Raw genomic sequence first — 21272 nt, forward strand, 5'->3', positions numbered from 1 at the left:
GAAGTGGTTTTAAGGCTGGAAATCAGCTCTGTGGTGGTCGTGGAACCCCCGAGTCGCCTTGGCCTGGTGTTGTGGGAAGGGGCCGGGGTGGGAAAGGCGGGATGGCAGCCCCGCAGCTGGAGCGGCCAGGCTCCAGAGGGGATTTTGCTGGGTTTAGCTGATGCCTTTTAAGATTTGTGGGTTTATAGCGTTTCACTGCCGCTGTGGGGAAGAATCTTAAGTCCACCGCCCCCCTCAGATACCAACCGCCCCCTAATCCTTTTGATTTGCCATACACTACCCTGGCATCTCACAGACCTGCGGCATTAGTGCCTCCGAGCCCAGGGCCGGGGCGGGGGGAGGCTGGAAAACAGAAACATTTTAAGCTCTATTAGAAAGGGCAAAAAGTCAGCGGGCTTTGAAATGAACGAGCCCAGCAGGAGCGGTGGAAGCATTTCCAGGAGACAGCGGGAAGGCATTTGTTTTCTTGGCTGGCACCAAAGCGCCGGCTCGCCGTGCCGCGCACAATGCGTGGGCTTCTGTGGGGCCATCGCATCGACAGCCACCCCTCTTCACCAGCCACCCCTCCTGCCCACCACCCCTCCTTGCCAGCCACTCTTCTTCGCCAGCTAGCCCTCTTTGCTTGCCACCCCTCCTCGCCAGCCACTCCTCCATCGCCCGATGTAACCCCACCGCCAGAGGAACCGCTGCGGCGACTTTTGCTCTGCTGTGGAAGAGCGAGCCTCCTCGTCTCCCTTTTAATCGCCTGTGTTTGCACAGCTCCCCGAGGGCTGGGTGAGCAAGGGTCAGAAAATGACCATAAAGGCTCCTATCCACAGACTAGGTTTTTGTTTGATTTTGATTTTTTAAAAATTGTTATTTTTATTATGCAACCCACTTTTCAGAACAGCCACTTTTTATTGGATTTTCCAGTGTCTCTTGCTTTGCATAATCCTCTTTCTGACCAACTCTACTGCCCAAACTCTACTGCAGTCCATTTGTAATTTCTCAACCTCCAGGCTAATTCTCACAAATAAAACTCAAACCAAAGAGTGAGACAGTGCCTGACATAGGAGCTGGGGCTCCGCAGACTCCACAGATCCAGAGGGCTGTTTGCCCCCAGCTATGGGCAGGATCAGACCTATGCTTTTCTGCTCTCGAAGTGTTAGAGACTTTGCAAGGCTGATCTGTGCAGCTTGGCTGAAAACCAGAGTGGCTGGCAGCAGGGAGAGCCTGTGGTCAAGCTCATGAAGCTGTGGGTCCTGAACTCGAAAAGATGTACAGATGTACTATGATTTGTAGTGAGTGGCCCTGCAATGTAAAAACCAGAAGCATTTTTTCTCCTGCTTTTCCCAGGGATTTATAAACCAAATTGGAGGCCTACCCTCTTCACTGGTAGAATGCTGCCAGTACAGGCAGAACCCTGGCACTGTCACATTTTGTCATACTGAGCTGCAAACTGAAGCGAGCAGTGAATGGCTTGTGCTCGATGTGAAAGGTGCACAGAGGCCACCATTCCCTGCCTGCGCATCAGTCAGAGGGAGAGTTCCCCAGCTTCAGGTCGTTTCACCTCCTTCAGGCATCAGAGCTAATCAGAAAATCAGTCCTTAATCTTCACCTCTGACTGACCCAGGTGCTTGAAGAACCTTCTACCAAAATCATTCAAACTCAGACAGGTTTGGCTGACTGGCCTTGGTAAATAATTCCCACAGCTATTGTGGCAGAACTGCCGAAGTGAGTGGGATGGAGGGATGATAAACACTTTGAGTAGCAACTGCTTCATCTGTATCAGTGGCAGCCAGACCAGCCTTGGAAATCTGGTTCACAGCAGGATGTGCTTTGGCACCACGATTTCAGGCTGGCTGGCAGTGGGCTTGGCCATTCTTCCATGCTTATCCAGGTTGTCTGGTTGCTCTCCAGCATGGTTTTAGTCCAGTTTCCGATATGCAGAACGGATAAGGCCACTCTCTTTTGAGGGGAAAGAAACTTCAGCTGTGTGTATATAAGCTGTGTCATGCCACTTGGCCTCATGAGCCCTGGCCTGTTTATTTAAGAGTATAGACATAGGTCAGGTAGAGTAAGTCCGGAGATTTACACAGAGGTTTGCTACTCCAGGTTCACAGACAACCTGACACTGCTTAGCTTCACGGGACATTAAATCTCATGTCAGAGCCTGGCTGACTCTGCAAGGAAAGTGTCCCCTCCAGTGCATCTTCTTCTCAGTCCCCTTACTCACAGGCTGGGTAAGGTCTTCTTCACATGACGATGGACAGATCTTTATGTCTCTTTCTGTAAGAGGTTTCTGTATAAGGGGAGATTTGAGCCCTGACTGCTTGTAAGCCTCATCCCCACATGGATTTCTTAGTTGTTTAGAGTTTGTTCACTTCTATAAAGAGTGTAAGGATTGTTCCAGCAGCTGTTGGAAGACAGCAGACCCCAGATTCCTGACATTTTGATATTCACACTCTATTACCCTTATAAAATGGGACCTGGAAAGATGTGTGGGGCAGCATCCCCTCATTCTCTGCCTTTAATCTCCAGTAGCTGCCACGGGCACAGCTGTGCTTTCATTAACCGGATCACTGACTGATCTTGTAATTTTTCCAGGCCTAACTTTGCTGGAGGAGATCAACCCAACTTTCTGGTGAAGCTGACACAGCCTGTGTTAGTGATAGGATCCAGGTACCCCACTCTTTGGCCAACAGCCAGGCCTCCTCCACTGGCACTAACTGGGTGAAGATGTTTCTTCTTGCACGTAGAGGTTTCTTGTTGCAGCCTCCCAGCTCAGCCTGAGACTCCCAGAAGGGAAGACATTACTCTTTCAGGTTGACCCCATAGGACTGGAAAACCTTGTTCAGTGCTACATTACTCAAAAGCCTTGATCCCAAGAAGGAGAGGAGGTGCTTCTCCAGCTTATTGATTGATTTGGGTTTTGTCACAGCTCACTTGTATAACTCACTGATTCTGGTCCCTGCTGCTGTCACTCGGGGTAACCCTACAGTGGTGGTCAATTCATCCCTGTGAAGGAGCTGCAGGGCAGAGAGGAATTGCTTCCACCTCCTTGGAGATATTGCTAAGAAGTTTGTCGTCCTAAAAAGAGAGAAATGAATTCTTTAGAAGAATCTGCCATTTGGCAGCAGAGCATTACAGAAGATATTTTCTTGTACAAAACAACAAAGACTATGAGGCTTTTACACTGTGCAAGTTTAATTGTCTGAAAACTTTTCATGGCTTTATGAGCCTTTTTCATGGTCTTTATGAGAGGTAACCATTGAATAAGGTACGAAATCAGAGCTACAGATGCATTGGAGCCTCAGACATCTTGGCAGGTTTTGGCCTTTGGGTGAGAAGGCGCTGATGCAGCATGTCAGGGCAGGAAGCAGCATGGGATCCATTTGAAGTTCTGCAGAGAATGGTCAAGGCTTACAACAGAAATAGCTTTGAAATTCCAGTGCTATCAGGACTGAATCAGTGTAAAACCAGAAATTCTGGCCATCAGGACCTTTCTGTGGAGCCTTTGTGTAGCAACAAACAACAATTCCTCAAGGCAGAACTCTTTCCTGGAGAGGATTTTGGAGAGAGAAGTACTTCAATTTACTGGAAGTTTGAAATGAGTATGCTGTATCAAAGTCATTGAAATACAATTCAGTTTTGATGTTTTAATTAATTTACTCTAAAACATAATTTAAATAAAATTGCTATTAAAGAAATTGTTACAAGTCTTTCCTAGATTATGAACTTGCCAACATTTTTAAGAATTCAGTTTGGAGTCTGCTTAGTGTCAGGGGTCCTCCAAAACTTATCCTTTTAACTTCAGAAAGACCCATAAAATTGGAATATCAAGAAGTAGGATGATGTTGTCCTCCAGATAAGTTGAATTTATTGTGTCTTGATGAGATCCTAGTGCTTCATTTATGTGGAAGAGGTAACTTTTCTCCTTGTTTACTGCCTGTTTGCAATATAATTTCTCTTTTCCTTCTCACAACATGTTAAGGATCAAGGATTACATTTTCTGTTGGGGCTGCTCCAGTTTTCATGAGAGATGCAACAGTTCACCCAGGGAACAATCCACAACTGTGATTTCTCAGCAGGACTCTCCTATCTCACATAACCACTGATCCCTTTCTGAGCTGAAAGCAAACCTCCGTGTGAAACACATTGATACAGCCACCTCAGCACACCCCTTTCTTTTCTTTTTTTTTTTTCAACCTGAATTCCTGCTGGCTCCCAATGCAAATCGTTTCGATCCTGCTTCACAATGGAGCAGGAAGGCTTTCCACTGGAAAAGCATTCAGTTTTGAAAGTGCTTGTGGCGCTGGGGAAGCTCATGGTTTGCAGCCAAGCAGGGCAAGATCACACTTCCAGGAAAGTATGACTAACCCAATTTCCACATTGACTTAGCACACAGAGTGCCCTGGTAAATATAGCACCTCAGAGGTCATAGGGATGGGGTGCTGGGGGTAGAGTTCAGTTAATTTATGGCCAGACAGTGCAAATCAGGGGATTCTGCCCTTTGATGTCTACTCTGTTATCGGCACTGTCTTGCTGGGTGAGTGAGATTAGCCAGTGTGCATTATAGAGTTTCAGAGTAGGATGTTGTTTCCTGGATGGGCAAATAGAGATGCTGCAGAAATGGGATGGTATGCCTGTCAGAGCTGGTAGGCTCCTGATGGAGGAAAGTGGATGGTGGGGAGGAAAGAGTAATGGTGGGGAGGAGGTTATCAATGAAACACCTTACCAAGGATGATGAGGCACTGGAACAGGTTGTTCAGAGAAGCTGTGGATGCCCCACCCTTGGAAGTGATCAAGGCCAGGTTGAATGGAGCTCTGAGCAACTTGATCTAAGTGGAAGGTTCCCTGCCCATGACAGAGGTTGAAAATAGGTATCTTTAAGATCCCTTCCAACCCACACCATTCTGTGATTCCATGATTCCATGATCCTGTGACATTTGCAAATTCACACTCCATGAACTGTTTAACCTGCCTTGACCTTCAGAGACCATCTACAGGGTAGCTGTAAGTGTGGGCCAGCTCCTCTGCTGCTGACAACAACACAATGGCCTGTAGTCCTCAACATGTGTTATCTACAAGTTGTTCAGTATGTTGTCTGACCACAGAAGATAAATGCCCTGTTTTTCTATCTGCATATACCACCCAAACAAGGGGTGCTGTTTTGGATGTACACACAGGACCCTGACAGACCTGAAAAAGCTGGGTACTTTTGCCCTCATCTACTTAAAGCTTCTCAGATCAACCTCAGATAGCCGTTCTCTCTTCTTTCATTGTCGCTTTCCTCCTAACAACCTGCTTGGTACTCCCTTCAAAAACAGAGTTTCCTTGTATGAAAGCTAATAATGAAAGTCTCAGTATTTTCAGATAAAACAATAATAGTTCTCTTTAAAAGATACAGTGTACGCAGAACGCACATAAAACAGAAGTGCACAGAATGCACAGAAAACACATTGTTGCACCTTACCCAATGTCTTCATAGCATCTGCCCTGGCGATGAATGAGGACACCTCTGTCATGTACCAAAAGTTACCTGGTGCACCACCAAGTGCCTGTGGGAGCTCTCCTTCAGTGTCTGCACTGTGTAAGATGGGAGCTACTGTGTCACTGTCTCATAAATTTTTCTATGGATTTAATTACAGGAAGAAAGATTTTACGGGAGCATTGAAAACATTATAAAAAAACTTTCCACACTTTTGAATTTTGATTCCTATTAAAAAAAAGACAACAGGAATTTGTATCTGAAAGCATTCACGTACACCTAAAAGAAACAAACAGCAGCCTTATTATTTACCATGTCCAAAACCCACTGGAAACTGGAGAGTGTCCCACTGAAAATACCAAAAGGAGAAATCTTGTGTAATGGGTGAAGCAAAGGAAGTGCAATCTAGTGATTAAAGCAGGTGCAGGACTGCCGGGAGGTCTTTCTGGCAAGTTTTATTCCTGGCTTTACCACAGGCTTCATATGCGCCTGGGCAGGCACTGCAGGGCTGGACAGCATAATCACGTCTGGGCACACACCGGGAGCAGTGCTCCAGGACTGCAGCCAGGACACTGGGGTCAGGACTTCGCTCCTGGAGCAGCTCATGAGCTGCTCTCACAATTCAAACCAAGGCCATCATATGGCCTGGGCTGGGGCAGAGATCTGAGGAAGAGTCATCATGGGAATGTTGTCTCCTGATGAACGGGAGACAGGCATCATGTTGGCCATGGCATCACTGCCTCTGGATAGGCTGGCTGGCCCTGCTGGGGCCTGTGCAGCTGGAATAAAGCAGGATTTTGAGTTATGACTTTCTGAGCCCAAATCTGGGGCAGCAGATCGGCACATGGTCTCCTCCCGTGCATTTGCAGTCCTTCCTCACGTGGTCATGGTGGAGACTACTGGACTTCGGAGACCAAGTGCCCTCGTTGAAGCACACCTTAGGGGAAGGAAGGAAACAGGATTGAAATGCAGAGGGTTGTTTGTGGTCTAATCAAGGGGACTGCCTTCTGCTCTTATCACCCTCCGGCTGAGTTTCTCATCTATGGGAAGGATAAGTGAGGTGGGTGAGGGAGGGACATGGCTTCAGAGGCACCAGCCACCCTATTTATACCTATTATACATTAAAGGTGTCCACCCTGGGGCGTCTGTGTCCCCCAGCACCGGCCACCTCACCAGGCTCAGATAACAAACACAGCCCTGGCTGCACAGCAGATCTGTCGAGGGGATTATCTGCTCGTTTGAAGTGATATTTAGCTGGTCTTAATCAGAAATCTGACCGCATCAGGTTCGCATTAGCTTGTGCGGAGGTAGTAGTTTCACACGCTGACATGGTAGCAATTAAGCGAGTTGCTACTGGTTCTTACCCCAGGGTACAACTTTGTTTTGTTCCTTTCAGATTAGTGGGGCTGCACGAGTTTCCACATAGTTTTCTTTCCTGTAGACCCTGGCTATTTCATGTTGAACCCTCTGGGACCATTTATTAGACCACACAAACAGTAATTATTTCCCAAAGAGGCGGACAGCGTTCCAGACCTCTCACACGGCCAGTTATAAAAAATGTTATGAATCTGAACAAGAAAAGGGATTTCACTAAAGCCAAAGAAGCCAGAGAAACTACACAAACACAGGGAATGAAATACATTTGAATGGCAGGAACAGAAACAAATATCTCTTCCAAAATGCATCACTATGCCTTTCTTGGAAGAGGAGGTGAAAGCTAAGGAGAATTCCTCCTGAGTTCCCCTTCATTTCCTCCTTCGGCTCCTTGCCTTGGCGAAAGCCACAAACCTCATCTCTTCATGTTAAACCCTCTCAGGAGACCCAATTATTGCCTGGTTACTCCTTGCACGAGCCCACCAGGAAAACCCATGTTTTCCTTAAGACTGAGGCTGAAGGCCTGACATGTGGGAAGGGGTTGGATGTGTCCCACCCTTGGAAGCACCACTTTGTGTGAAAGGAAAAAGGCCACATGGAAAAAAAGGTGAGATGCATAAGTTACAGCCAATCAAGATGAACACACATGCAAGCAACTGTCTGAGCTGAAACTCAACCTCTTGCCAATCTGAGAGCAAACGCTTTTCACGAGATGAGCTGTTCTCAGACGAACTTTCAGTATGTTTTTCATCTTGAGGACCACATGCCTCTGTGTCACAACTAAACAACCCTATGCCTTGTAGATGCCATATGAAATGACTGCTGTTCATTACTTTCTAGGATTCCCTCCTACAATATTTTTAGGCAGTCATGCAGGGGAAGTATCTTATTCCAAACCCATTGTGTTTCCTTTGGCATTTGCATGAGTCAGGACTGAATTATTTTCATGTGAATTGAGAGAAAAAATTCACATCTATTACTTCAAACACAAGAAATTCCACAGCCAAAATTTCTTCCACCTTCTAAACCAAACCATAAAAATACAAGAATAAGAAAAGTTATTAAAATAGCAATGTGTTGCCTGGTCAGAAGCAATCATATTACCCCAATGTCATCTTGTGAACATACAGTAACTTAATCTCATTAAATCATTTCATAATAGGCTGATATTTAGAGAGTCACTTATTGCAAGTGACCTAAGCTACCACTTCTGTTGGATGACTTGGGCAACTCCTCTATACTATTTGAGTCCCCTGAAAGCTATCTGAAGAGCTGGCATTGCTCAGGCATAGCACTAGTCCCAACAAAGTTTCTAGATGGGAACCCACCAATGTTGGGTGCTTGGCACTGCCGTAAGCACAGCTAAACAGATGAAGTGGACAGGCACAGAAAGACAGTATGAGTTTTCTCAGCCTTGCTGTCTACATTTTGGAGGGCTACCACATACAAATATAACCAACAGATGAAGAAAGGATGCTGGTGTTTCTAGCAAGCTCAGCTTGGATCTTTGCAGCAATTGCCACAACAGCTGTTAAGTCCGTAGAGCTTTTGAAAGGCAAATGTTATCGCCGTCAAGAAAAGATGATGGCAAATCCAGCTGTAGGCCACCGGCTGAGGATTTTCTTGAGATAGCGAATGGCCTGCTGCAGAGACCTGACTCCTGTCACGTTTGTGGGCTTGGCAAGTGACCCCACTGCTCCTTGTGCCTCCTGATGCAGCTGGCAGGTGAGAAGCAGTCCAGCACTGTGCAGCTTTCTTTTGCTGGTATATCCTCTTCACAGGTAATCTTCGACACCACTTGTAAGACGTGTCCATGTCAAGGCTACATTTCCACATTAGAGACCCAGTTCTGGTTTCATCAACACCTGTGTCATCTGGAAGGGGATGAGCTCTAGTTCAGGAAGGTCTCAGCTCCAGCAGCTGCAAAGTGTACCTGGCTAGGAATCAATCTGTGAGCTTCTTACCTAAGAAGGTGTATTTTAGCTGGCCTGTGTCAGACTTGCCCTGCTACCAGCACCGATGTGGTGGCATGAATGAGGCCTCTGGGAAACCAGCCATAGTCCTTGATAGACTTGTCCTGGTTCTTCACTGGTGGTTAGTACTACCTGCACACTGTTACATCTAGGCTCTGTGCTGGGGAGCACTCCTCTTCTTCCAGCTCCATGATATCCTGAGGACTGTTTGTCTGTCTCTGTAATTAATAGAACTATCTCTGGCATTACCAGGAAAGTGGCTATTTTTATAATCTTGTTGCACTTAAACTGGAAAAATACTGTATGTTGTCTCAAGGAACATAGCGTATGTGCATGTGTCGAGAGATTTTACGGATAACGTAACAGTTATGGATTTAATGCCCTCCTCCGCAGTTTCATCAACAGAGTGAAAAGCAACATAGAGCATTTTACTTTTTGGTGGCCTCAAACCCAAACAGACTCTCTGTCTTCCTCTTGATTTAAGTTTAGAACTGTGTTTTTTACAGAGCCATAAGTGACAAAGACTCCAAGAAGCACAGTTTCAATGACTTTCTAAACTTACCCCATGACAGAGTAGGTGTGTTGTATTTTATAGAGCTTACAGAGTATTAAGACAAAATCAACTGACAGTTCAAAGGAGGCTGGGAACAGAAATTCTTGTTCCATATGTTATACTATTCCTGAAGGCAGCTACCACTTACGTTTCTTGCTGTTTACTTTTCAAGAGGTCAACAACCTGTATCTGCAGGGAGGGTGTCCCTGGGAGTTATAATATTCCAAATGTCTGGTTCCTTCCAGCAGCTTCTGTCTTTTACTGGTCCAAAGTAATAACTGTCTTTCCATATTTTCTTTTTTTTTCACTGCATCAGAACTACTGTCTTAAATTATGTGTGCATATATATATATATATATATATATGTTTCCCATTAGCCAAAGCCCCCCCCCTGCCATTTATGAGAAAGTATAACAATGAACATATCGACTTCCATTTTTGAGCCATAAGATTGATATTCTTCCAAAGTAAGTACTGGCCTTGGTGGTGCCACAGTCGATATTTACCTTGAGTAAAATAAATCTTGCTGACAACCAAAACCTGAAGTCAATATTGGCTTTCTGTAATCCAGCTGGTATAAAGTAATCAGTTTCCTTTATATAACCTGAATGCTTTATGCAAATATTTTCAAGTTAAAGGTGGACTCTACATTCCTGTAGCTGTAAATGCAGTACTAAAACCATCCCCCCATTTTCAGTCATCACAAACCTGAGAACTCTCTAAGAGAGTGCATGAAAGCTCTTCTATCTCAGAAACAATCTACAAATGACTGATTAATTATCTCATCTGTGCACTTACTCTGAGGCCCATTACTCCAGTGTCTAAGTGTCTTCCAAATCCTTAAGAGAGGCAAAGTTTGAAAAAAAACCACCAAGTACCTTTTACTAGACCAGGCGATAAAACTGAAAAAGTGGATAAACTGGGTACACAAACCTTACATCTAAAGATATTCACTGCTCCAAAAAACCAGCTGCATCTCATTTATTTAGACCATCAGGTCTACAGCAATACCATTGCTACTACTACCTTTAAGGAATGAAATAATTTCTTCCTCATAATTCATGGGGAAACCTTTTAGTACTTGAAATAGGCTCTTTTTTAATGGGTTTCCTTTGGCAACCCAGGCTTCGGCAACCATATCATTTATCTGGTTTGCTGTTTATGTGTCTATTGATCAGGCACTCCCCACTCAAAAATGCTGCAGCCTGTTGGCTAGCACCCACCACTTTTGACTGATGGCAGCTTCAAACTAATGAAGATCCTACAGGTTTTATGCAAACCTGATGAAGAAAAGAGACTTAAATTGGTCATCCTCCATTGGCTGTGCTAGAGGAGTTGATCTGGATAGTCAGCATGCCCAGGCCTTCATGCCCAATAGTCTGCTTCCTGCCCATGTGCCAGCCAGTGGGTGCAGGTAGAGGCACCATGGAGCAAACTGGCAAGTACAGATTTTGGGCCAGTGTCAGGATGTAGAGCATCACTTCATAGGAAACAAGGTTTGATTAATTCTGTTGCCCATGGAAGAGCACCATTTTTAAAATTTTTGTATGTAACCAAGTATACTGTACCAGAACACACACAGAAAGAAAGTTGAAATGAGGTCATTCGCTTAATTTGTAGTTCCAAGTGGGGTGGGCATCTTCACAGACCTTTTTGCAATTATCGTGACAAATGCACCCAGAAACCTCTCTTTAGGTGGACCTTTGTTGTTCCATTGCAGTGGCTGTTGTAGACAACTGTGGCCATGAAGTCTGAGTAAAGCTCCCTCAGGCAGCTAAACCAGTCTCAAATAGGCTTTACATATCAGGACAGAAGTCATGAGCTGCTTTCCATATTCAGTGAGAAAACAGGAAAAAGAAGAGAGCTTTTGAATGACTCACTGATGGGCTGGGGTTTTTTTGTCCTTGTTGGAGCTTTTTAATTTCTAAATATAAATAATGGGTTGCAAGAACTAAAAAATAATTAACTACATTGAGTTCTGATGAAGCTTTGTAATTGTTATGGTGCACACAGTTGCTTTGCTGGATTATTTTTTTTTGGTTTAGGTTACTTGTGCAAAGATGCTGGTGGTCCTCACATATCCTTAAAAGATATATGAACACAGCACTCACCACTCCCTGCAGTGCAATTCTGCCTGATTAGTGATCTCTGTGGGAGGTCAGTGGCTGAAATAGTTTATGAGTTGTATTATAAAAAAATAAATAAAAACAAATTATAATGTTTACACTCAGTGGAAGACTACAGGTGCAAAAACTACAGAATCTACCAACTGTCAGTGCTATATTAAAGCCCAGTTTTCCCCTCGGTAATACTGTAGGCATTCACAAGGAAAGGGATGCTTTCCACCACGAAAAGGAAGATCTGACAAGACACTGCTCAGGACTATTTGCAAAGATATAAAACTGGAGCCAAGTCAGGGGTTATTTAATGTAAATAATGAAGTTAATGATGTACATGCAAATGCCCTCCATATTTCTATATGGTGCCTTCCTCACTGGCCACCTGTTTCTTGAATAAAGCAGGCTGTGGTGAGGGTGGACTCTGCAGGTCTTCCCCTCGTTAAGCTTCTTCACATTCACAGAGGGTGGGTGAACCTGACTCCAAGGCAGACTGTGCCTTCTGACCCACTGGAGCACTAGAAGTGCCTACTCATCTGCAGAGGGCTGGGTCACCAGCTGCTTGATCATCTCTCCTGAAATTCTAGCTCCTTGTCTCATTGAAAACTAGTCTTCAAATATTTTCCCAATTTACCTACCAAAGGTATTGGAGCTACTGCATGTATGTGAAGTGTTTGTAAATGGCAAAAGTGGTTATGAGCAAAAAGTAGGATGTGCATGATGGTATGAGGACACTAGCTCTGAAGCCTTGCACAGTGACTCTGTAAAACACTTTTTTCCGTGGCAGGAAAGTTATCCAGCTTTTCTCTGGACCAGCCAGGCAGTCTGTACTTTCAGTAATTCAAAATATTCTCTTGTACCCTGAGCTGAAGAGGGTATAATCAAACAGGTAACCAAGAAAAGGGGCCCAGTCTCTAATAAAGAACAGGATTGGGGAATGACATAAATGACAACATCCAAGTATTAAAGTGGCACTTAAAGAGATACCCTTTAAAGCTGAGCTGACTCACAGGGAAGTGTTTCACTGTTTCTGAAACATAGGGCTTGTTTTGCCCACAGAAAGGACAGTAAAACCCCAAACCAAACAGTCTTAAGATACTTCAATTCTCTGTAACCCAAGTAAAAATAAAATAAAAGTGTAGAAATATTGGAATTTCCTGGAGGATGGAAAGTAACATTTTTGCCTAGCTGCAATTCCACAACAGCAGAACAGATTTCTTCTGTTTAAATTTCTTCTTTCTAGCTATTTTTTGGGGCTTCTCCTTAGAGAAGTACTGGAGTTGTACAGGAATGCACAGGCCATGCTTGCACTGAGCCTGGCTATGGTTATTAGCAGCAAACCTCTGCTTTCACAAGCTTGTGCCTAAACACAGACTTAGACTCTCTCCTGTTTCTGGGCGAGCACTTGGCGGCCCCACTTCCATGTAAGAGGTTAGGACCTGCTTCCTCCTGAACACATTTCGCTGAGCCTGACCACAATAGCACAGGCATTAGGGCACTCAAGCCCATGGTTGAAATGAGAAGAGCCGCAGCTCCAATTCTCCTTACAGAGGGTCCCTGGCTGCCAGAGCCCCCTCCCCTGCCTGCTGCAGCTGTGGCACTGCCTCTTGCTCACACGCTCTCAGCCCCCCACTATTTTCCTGAGCATGTGAAACTGGAGAACGTAGAGGGTCACTCTAGACTAGCAGGGCAAGGGCTATTAATGCCCAAGAAGCATGGCCCCAGGGCTTACTGACTGGATGAGAAGATGGGTTTCAGCCAAGGCTGCTGATGTGACATCAGGGGTCGGTGAGACCCTGACAACTCCCACAGCTCCGACTCGGTGCCTGTGTGGGCTACATGCTGCCTGCACAATCTGAGGAGGGTCTAGTGAGCTCAGCATTTGAAAAGCACCAGGGCTATAGGCAGGAGGATTTAACTGGAGATCTAAAAGGGAAAAAAACAACAACAAACAAAACCAAATCCAATGTTGAGTTTAAAGCTTGATCCATTCACAGGTACTTGGTCTTGCCATGTGACTTGGCCTTGCTGTCTGACGCCTGCACTAATAAGCAAATGCCATGACTCAGGCAATTTTCTCTCTCTCTCTGGGTCTCATTTTGTTTTGCAAGCCATGGCATGATCTAACTTTAGCCCTGCCATAAAAAACTGACTCACTTCCTAAGGGCAGGCTAAAATAACCTGAGGATTTTTTAAAAGTGCTGCTTTTACCTTCTTAGCCACAACAGAAAGACATGGGGAATTGGTGAAGAAAAAAAAATCAGGTTTGTTAAACACAGATGAGATGTTCTTTCCAGCCCAATTTTCTTTGACTCTATGAGTAGCTCCTTTTCAGAAGAGAAAATCTGTGCCTCTCCAGTGGCTAGTGTTTGACAATCAGCACTTCTTCTCTCTTCCCTGAGTGGTAAAGCCAGGGGGAGGGAGAAGGCTGAAAGTAAAGCAAAGAATTGTTCAGATTGCCTGGATCCCTCCAGGAAGTGATCTTTCTGCTTTTACTCCAGACACACGCCTCCCAGCTAGCCAGCGGCTCCAACTAATTAGCACACGTGATGGGAATAGGAAACAAAGCCACAAACAATAGTAGCGTGGGAACGCAGTGTAAACTGCAATTACATAGACCCCCCCTCTTCCCCCGCCTGACTCCCACTCTGTCCTTCTCCAAATAAATAAATAAAGGCATAAATAAATAAATAAGTGTATAAATCCGAAAGAGCTGCTGACAATACAGCAGATAAGCGTGGGAGGCAGTGCAAACCATGCTGGGGAGGAGGTAAAGATAGGCGTTTGCAGGACAAGCAAGAACTAGCTATTATTTTCATTCCATACTTCAAGTATATCGAGGCTGCTTCGTTTCCTTTTGTTCAGCGTTGGGGCACAACAGAAAAATGTGTTTGGGGAATTTCAGCACTTGCCAGGTCATGGATGAGGTCACTCCACTTTTGTTGGGAGAGAGGCAGAAGAAGAAAGAGGGCAATCAAATATCCTCCTTGAGACAGCTTACAAGCACATGTCTCATGCTGTCAGGGGGCTAGGCTCCAGTGTGACACTTCCAGCTTCTTGTCTTCCTGCCAAACTGAATATGTTTGGTATACGTTATATATGTGAGAAGTGGTCGCCACTTCCCTGGCCGACCACAGCTTTAAGACATAGTATAAGGGAGCTATTGTGTGGGATTAAACACATTTGCTGTGGTTTAAGCATTAAGAGCGTGTGACTGTTTGCACTTGCTTTAGAGCACCGTCATTAATAGTGACCGTGGAGGTGTTCATACAGAGCTCATCATCCTGGCATCTCAGTGCTTAGACAGTTATTTATTGAGAGGCATGTCCCCACAGTTTGGTTTTGTGACAAGTAAACACAAGGGATTTTTATCACAGCTAGAGCAGTATGAATCAAAAGAGAGGCCTGGGTATGCATGGGAAGGTACTGCTATAGCTGACCTGGCATGTGCTTGGATAGCTTCTCTTCCCATATAACTGAGATTATCTGGAATAAATCTTCAGATGGGTGCTATTTTGGAAGAAAACTATTTCTCCTGGAATAGTTTTTCTTCTTTAAAAGCAGATGAATTGAAGGCTACTCAGAGAACATTGTAGCTGGTTTTGCACTGCTATACTGGTCAGCTCTGCAAGGTCCACAAGTCTTGACTCTTCTGAAACCCACAGGAATGATACAGTTTTCAAGTACTGTGAGCAAGACCGAAATAAGGCATCTCACAGGAAAATGCCTTCAGTGTCAGTGGAGGCCATTCCTATTTTATTATTGTATTTTTATGGCACTTCAAAATCAATTTGAATCTTAAAATTAGCTGCTTTATGACCCCTCAGCTTGGAGTCAAAAATGCTCAAATCAAATGCTGATATGCATGTAGATTATTTAGAACATAAAAATTTCCCTAATGAAAAGTAGGTACAGTATCTAACTCTGTTCTGGCAAAATCAGAGTATCACCTCTTTTCTGTGGTTTACTTTTATCGTGATATTCCGTGACATGCTGGAAGAGACAACTGATGATAGGATTTGATTTTCATATTATCCAATGTCCAAATACTCTGACTTCTCTGGAATAAGGTTTCATATTCAAACCAATCAATCTTAGTCATTATCTAAAGTAGGCAAATCAGGCTACTTCACCAAGATCTCCATGAGGAAACCTCAGCCAAAGTCTCGACTGCCTTGTGGCAATTAAAAATCCCTGGCAGTTTTTCACTCTTGTCACACATGCTAAACATTCCCTCACAGTTCATCACTCTGTGGCTGGGGAGTGTTTGTGTATGAAGAGTGGCTGCTTCCCCAGGTCTAACTTTTGCTCAGGTGGCTGATCACTGTGGGACAGCAAGTGTCTAGTAAGTCCTACAGCAGAAAGATGTGAGGTGAATACAACTTATCATCTGAGAGAAAAAAAAAGAGACACTTTTCCAGGAGTCAGCGTTCACCATGTCAGATATGTAATATCCATTGTTTTTAATTTAACTCATCTATTCAATGGTCATCAAACCTTTTCATAGCTGGTACCTTTAAAATCAATGGACTATTAGCTTTATTCCAAACTGTACTTACCAACGGCTACGTGGCATGCTCAAGTTTCATTTTATTTTCACAATGACATTCAGTTCAAGGAAATTTGTCAGGAAGAAATTATTGTTTCTAATTGCCAAAAAGCCAGGTTTTACCCTTGAAAGAGCATACTTTTAAATAATAGTTTGCATGGTGGAAGAGAAGGTCTGGGAGTAGTTCTCTATCCTATGCTTCCTATCAAGAATGAATAGTACACACACATTTTTCTCAATCTGCATCTTATTAGCACAGAAAACTGAAAGTAGGTCTCAGACTGTAAACTCTTTGGAGCAGGGACTTCTATACGTTACTGTAAAACACAAAGCATGGTTTGAATGCTACTTTTAGAACACTGAAGTTGTAAAATTGCACAGGAAAAACAGCTAGTCAGGCTGTTCCTTGATGGACTGTGTGGATTCTGACAACAGGAAACCAGAGCGAGTTTCTGTATGATTATTCCTCAGCCCAGTTGTAAGAAAAGCATGGTAGGACAGAAGAAAACTATTTTGGCAAACTACAGAGAGTTTGGTTAAAAAAAGGCCAGCAAAAAGAAAAGCATCATTTTACTCCATGATGTCTGGATCAAACTGTACTGTGATACTGAGGAATGATCACTAGTATAAGTAAACAGCCCAGGTATGGTGAAATTGTCACCTTGGTGGGACAGTGTCAGTAGCTGACACACTTCTGTGGCCATTGTCTCCTCTAGATTTGGCAATGCTGACAGAGTCTGTCCTGCCAATAACATGTTACTGACTTTTTGTGACATTTTGCATATGAGGTGCACTGTTATACATACTGACATCTTGCCACCTTCCAGTGATTAAGATCAAAGGTGACTGCAAATCAAACCAGAATTTTCTACACTATGCCATGGCAAATCAGCCTTTTGCATCTATTATGAGAAAACCATTAATTAACATGACCTGGTGTCATTCCTCCTGTAGGGTCTTTCAGTGTCCTTCAGTGCACAGGACAGCCTGTGCTTTGGGAATGGAGGAAGGGATACCTATGGAAGAAGCTGCTCTCTGTAAGAGCCTTAGCTCGGGGGGAGGCTTGCATAAAAAGATAAAAGAGGTAGAATTGATTGGAAAGGAAACCAGGTGATAAAATAGCCAGTCTGCCTGTTCCCCCCTGAATTAGAGAGCTGATGGAATGTGAAGTAGCTTTGCCTGTCAGCAGTTTGTATGTGTGTTCACAGATTAGCCTTTTACACAGTCATGACTCAGGTCTGGTTTTGGAGATGAGCTGAAGTCTAATCAGGTAAATGCAAGTACTACCTGCATTGCTTGGAGCCATCCAGCACAGAAATCTGTCTGCACTGCTGCTGTTACTATGCTGCAGTGCTAGTCTTGCTTATTCATAGCTATACATTACTTTCAAAAGATGAGACCTGAAACCTATGCTACAGCAGAGGCATTGCAGCTGGGGCATTCTGCTTACAGTAAAGACTTCAATGTAAAAATTGTCCTTGGCCAGCTTGAAGAGAGAATCATCTTGGTGACCTGGATATCACTACAAATGCATGTGAATGTGTGATGTTTGTGTTCTTCTTCTGCAGCAATGGCTCCAGCACGAAGGCACACAGCATCTGCATGGCAGAACCTGGGGGCTGGTGTGCTTAGAGAGCACCCACGCCTAACTTCTTATCTGGGTGTCTGGGCCTCTGGGATGTGCAGACATGAATGTTAGTGTTCAGCTCCTAGGAAACGCATTTACAGTCATAGTACTGCTAACAGATCATGCAAGGAGTCTAAAAACCTCTTATGTCACTCCCATTCACTTCTCCAGCACTTCCATTTGATCTGTGATAACTAGTTTTGACCTGTGTCAGCAGCACCAACAATCAACACATTCAGCCAAAAGTAAGTAAAGAAAAATACAAGATTTGGAGCAGAAACTTCTTTCTTGCAGAGCTGATGTTGCAGCTGGATATACTCAGGGAGAGGGACTTGGGAGGAGAGGGGGGGCACTGATGTTCTTGCCTGGCTGCAATGTGAGTGCCAGAGCCACCAGTTGAATTGGGCACAGTAACCATAGCAACAGCGAGTTTCCGGGACTTGGGGTGACAGGTTGACAAGATTACTCTTCAAAGCCCTTGCTCCCTTGGGAGAGAAGACCTAAAGCAAGGGAATGGGAGTTAATTTAGCGCACACACACTAGAGCAAGGGTCAGCAGTGTCAGGTCTCTGCTGGAGGGAAGCCTGCAGCAGCAATAAACAACTCCCTTTCAGCAGGACTTTGAGTACCACCAAAATTGCCGTAGGGGGCATCCAACAAAGAAAAATGGGGGATGCAGGCGGAAAGTGGCACCACTCCCTTCTAAAAGACAGTCGCAACCAAGAGTTCCTACATGTCTCAATCCTGAGTCTCTGCTTTGCCATGACGACTTTACCCTGTCCTGCCATTCCTGCTTCCAGCACTGGGATGGCCAGATGTGGCTGCAGTGCCTGACTCTGAAAATGCTGAGTTATGCCAGACCTGGAAGGAACAGGAAAGCTGCAGGGGAGGGGGTGAGGCAAGCGTGCTGGTGTGTAGGATAGGAAGGAGTATGAGATGAAATGTTTGGATGGTGGGGTGACTGAGGCATGGATGTTGTAAGGGGTGGGCATGTAGAAGACAAGAGGGTGCTTGCATGGCGATGTGAATCAGGGAGAAGGGAGGCACTGTGGCAGTGTAGGGGACAGGAGAGAAGGTTGTCGTCTCCTAAGGTTCATTGCTGCAAAGGTATCACTGGCATCTGAAATTCAGCTCTTTTTAGAAGTGTCACCTTCTTGTGCACCGTTGTTTTAATTTCCTTGGATTTTGGTGAATAATGGGCTGCTCTCCCATCTGCCTGTCTGGTGAGAGAGATGCATGACAGTGCTATCTCAACGTGTTGGCAATTTTGGGCTAATAAAACTTCCCTTTGGGACACAATTAACAATTAGACCAATGCCATGAATTCATGCCCAGCACCAGAAAAGCATAAGACTAATTTAAAGCTGGTTTTGCTCTGCTCCTCCTAGTGCTGGATAGAAAGATTGAAACCACACACAGGCAAACATTTCCTATCTTCCCACGGCTGCTGAGAGGCAACTGCAATTGCTCACACTGTGTAGAGGACCAGCTACACTCTACCTGCCCATTCCTGTAAATTATTTGGAGAAGTCACTGTCTACACAAGCTCAGAAGGCTTCTTTGGAGGCTGCCTGGCACCAGAGGTTCACAGAGCTAAAAATGGGGGCAGCTCCAGCATCCAGCTGCTGGGAACCTGTGTGGCCAGACCTCTACTCATAAGCAATCAATGCTTAATGCCAAAGAACTTCTTTTGCCATGCTTTTTTTATTCCATAGCAGGAAGAAGGCATATACATGCCTGGATGGAAGAACTCAGTCTGCAGGCCAAAAAGGCATAAATGTCACTGCACCTTTCATTGACCTGGCTTTTGGTCCTGTAAAGGCAAGTGGTGCAGGCAGAAATGTTTCACAACAGAAATATAGAAGCTGGAAAGGTGGATGCAATAGAAATGCTGACAGAAGCTTAATTAAAGTACTGCAGAAAGGATAGCTCTATCAAAAATGTAATGTGGCAATAGAATATTTCTATCACCTTCTGTTAGCAACTTACAGGTGGCTGCAGGACTATTTCCATCTTCTTAACTGCAGCTCTTTTACTACCTTTGTCTTCTTCCCTACTTCCATTTCCCTCCCACCAGACATGCTTTGTAAATCATCCGTGAATTATGGAGCAACTCTCTGCCAGTAACTTTTACCTAAACCAGTGGGAGGTTGAAGGCAACTATTCCAAGGTCTTGGAATGGGAAAACCTGGGTTCTTCAACTCTTTGTTCTCACACTGTGCTTGTCTTGGTTATCCTTCAACCCCTCCGATTGTGAAATGCAGAAGAATCAACCTAGAAAAGGAGCCTTAGTTGAAAGGCTCCATGTAAATGAAAATTTAATTATTACAAAACCACCTCAAAGAGTATACCCTCGTTTCACCTGTCCCGTTTCACCTGTACCTCAGCCTAAAAAAGCTGGCAGAATGAGGAGGACTGCTTAGTGCAAAACAGCATGTACTCATGGCAAGCATGCCAGCCAGAGCTCTGCACACCATGAATCCAGTGCTGACCTTTCCTGGCATCCCTCCCTCCTTACCAGCAAAGGCCAAGTGCTTTCATCTTAAAAACTGTCCCTGCTTCTGCCCACCACCACAATACAGGGGAGTGGGGGGCTGGGGGGTAAACAAGGAGAGGATGTGGGTGGCAGATTTGCAGTTTAGAAGTGCACAGGCAAGAGGGATGCCTTGATTTCCCTTGCACTGCCAACAAATTAAAAACCCCCAAGTTTAAGCCTCCCCAGCTTTTGGGCTTTAGCCACCCATTTCACTATTTTTTCCAATGGAGGGCAAGCTGGTCTCGCCCAGGCTTCCCCTTCTTCTTTTAGCCTGGAGAAGAGAAGGCTCAAGGGTGACCTTATCACTCTCTATAACTACCTGAAAGGAGGTTGTAGCCAGGTAGGGTTTGGCCTCTCCTACCAGGCAACAAGCAACAGGATGAGAAGACAAAGTCTCAAGATGTGCTAGGGGAGGTTCAGGTTGGACATTAGGAGGAACTTCTTAACAGAAAAAGTATTGGAATATCAAAAACATTGGAGTGGACTGCCCGGGGAGATTGTGGAGTCATTATCCCTGGAGGTGTTTAAGAAAACACAGGACGTGGCACTTAGTGACATGGTCTAGTTACCAAGGTGGTTGACAAGAGGTCTTTTCCAACCTAATTGGTTCTGTGATTCTGTGATCCTGTGATTCTCCTCAAGCAGCTTGCCCAGGGCTTCATTGCCTTAGGGATGCCCTTGGAAGCCACATCAGCCTCTGCAGTATGCAATCACCTCCATGGGCTCGGGCTGCAGGGAGCCCTGCTGGGAGGGCTGGCAGGAGCCCTAAGGCTGCTGCCTGGCCCTGCCCACCTGCACAGCACCCGCACCCCTCGGTTGCCCAGCCCTGCTGCCATCCCTGACTGACACTCCCTCCTCACCCATCCCTCCCTCCATCCCTCCGTTCATCCATCCCTCCATCCCTCCACCCCTCCATCCCTCCATCCCTCCCTCCATCCCTCCATCCCTCCCTCCATCCATCCATCCCTCCCTCCATCCATCCATCCATCCATCTATCCCTCCATCCATCCATCTGTCCATCCCTCCATCCATCCCTCCCTCCATCCATCCCTCCCTCCATCCCTCCATCCATCC

The 21272-nt window shown here is 45.0% G+C and overlaps 1 protein-coding gene across 1 annotated transcript in view; it reads left to right on the plus strand.

Moving 5' to 3' along the window:
• Positions 1-506: 506 nt before the first annotated feature.
• Positions 507-21272, plus strand: part of HEY1 (hes related family bHLH transcription factor with YRPW motif 1) — a 25166-nt gene continuing 4400 nt past the window's right edge. Inside the window, exons 1-2 of the mRNA XM_029959296.1 lie at positions 507-784; positions 2587-2661. Coding sequence (XP_029815156.1) covers positions 507-784; positions 2587-2661 — 353 coding nt within the window. The remainder of the gene's footprint in view (positions 785-2586; positions 2662-21272) is intronic.

Source organism: Manacus vitellinus, unplaced genomic scaffold (genome assembly GCF_001715985.3).
Source record: "Manacus vitellinus isolate BGI_N305 unplaced genomic scaffold, ASM171598v3 scaffold_1_pilon, whole genome shotgun sequence".
NCBI lineage: Eukaryota > Metazoa > Chordata > Aves > Passeriformes > Pipridae > Manacus > Manacus vitellinus.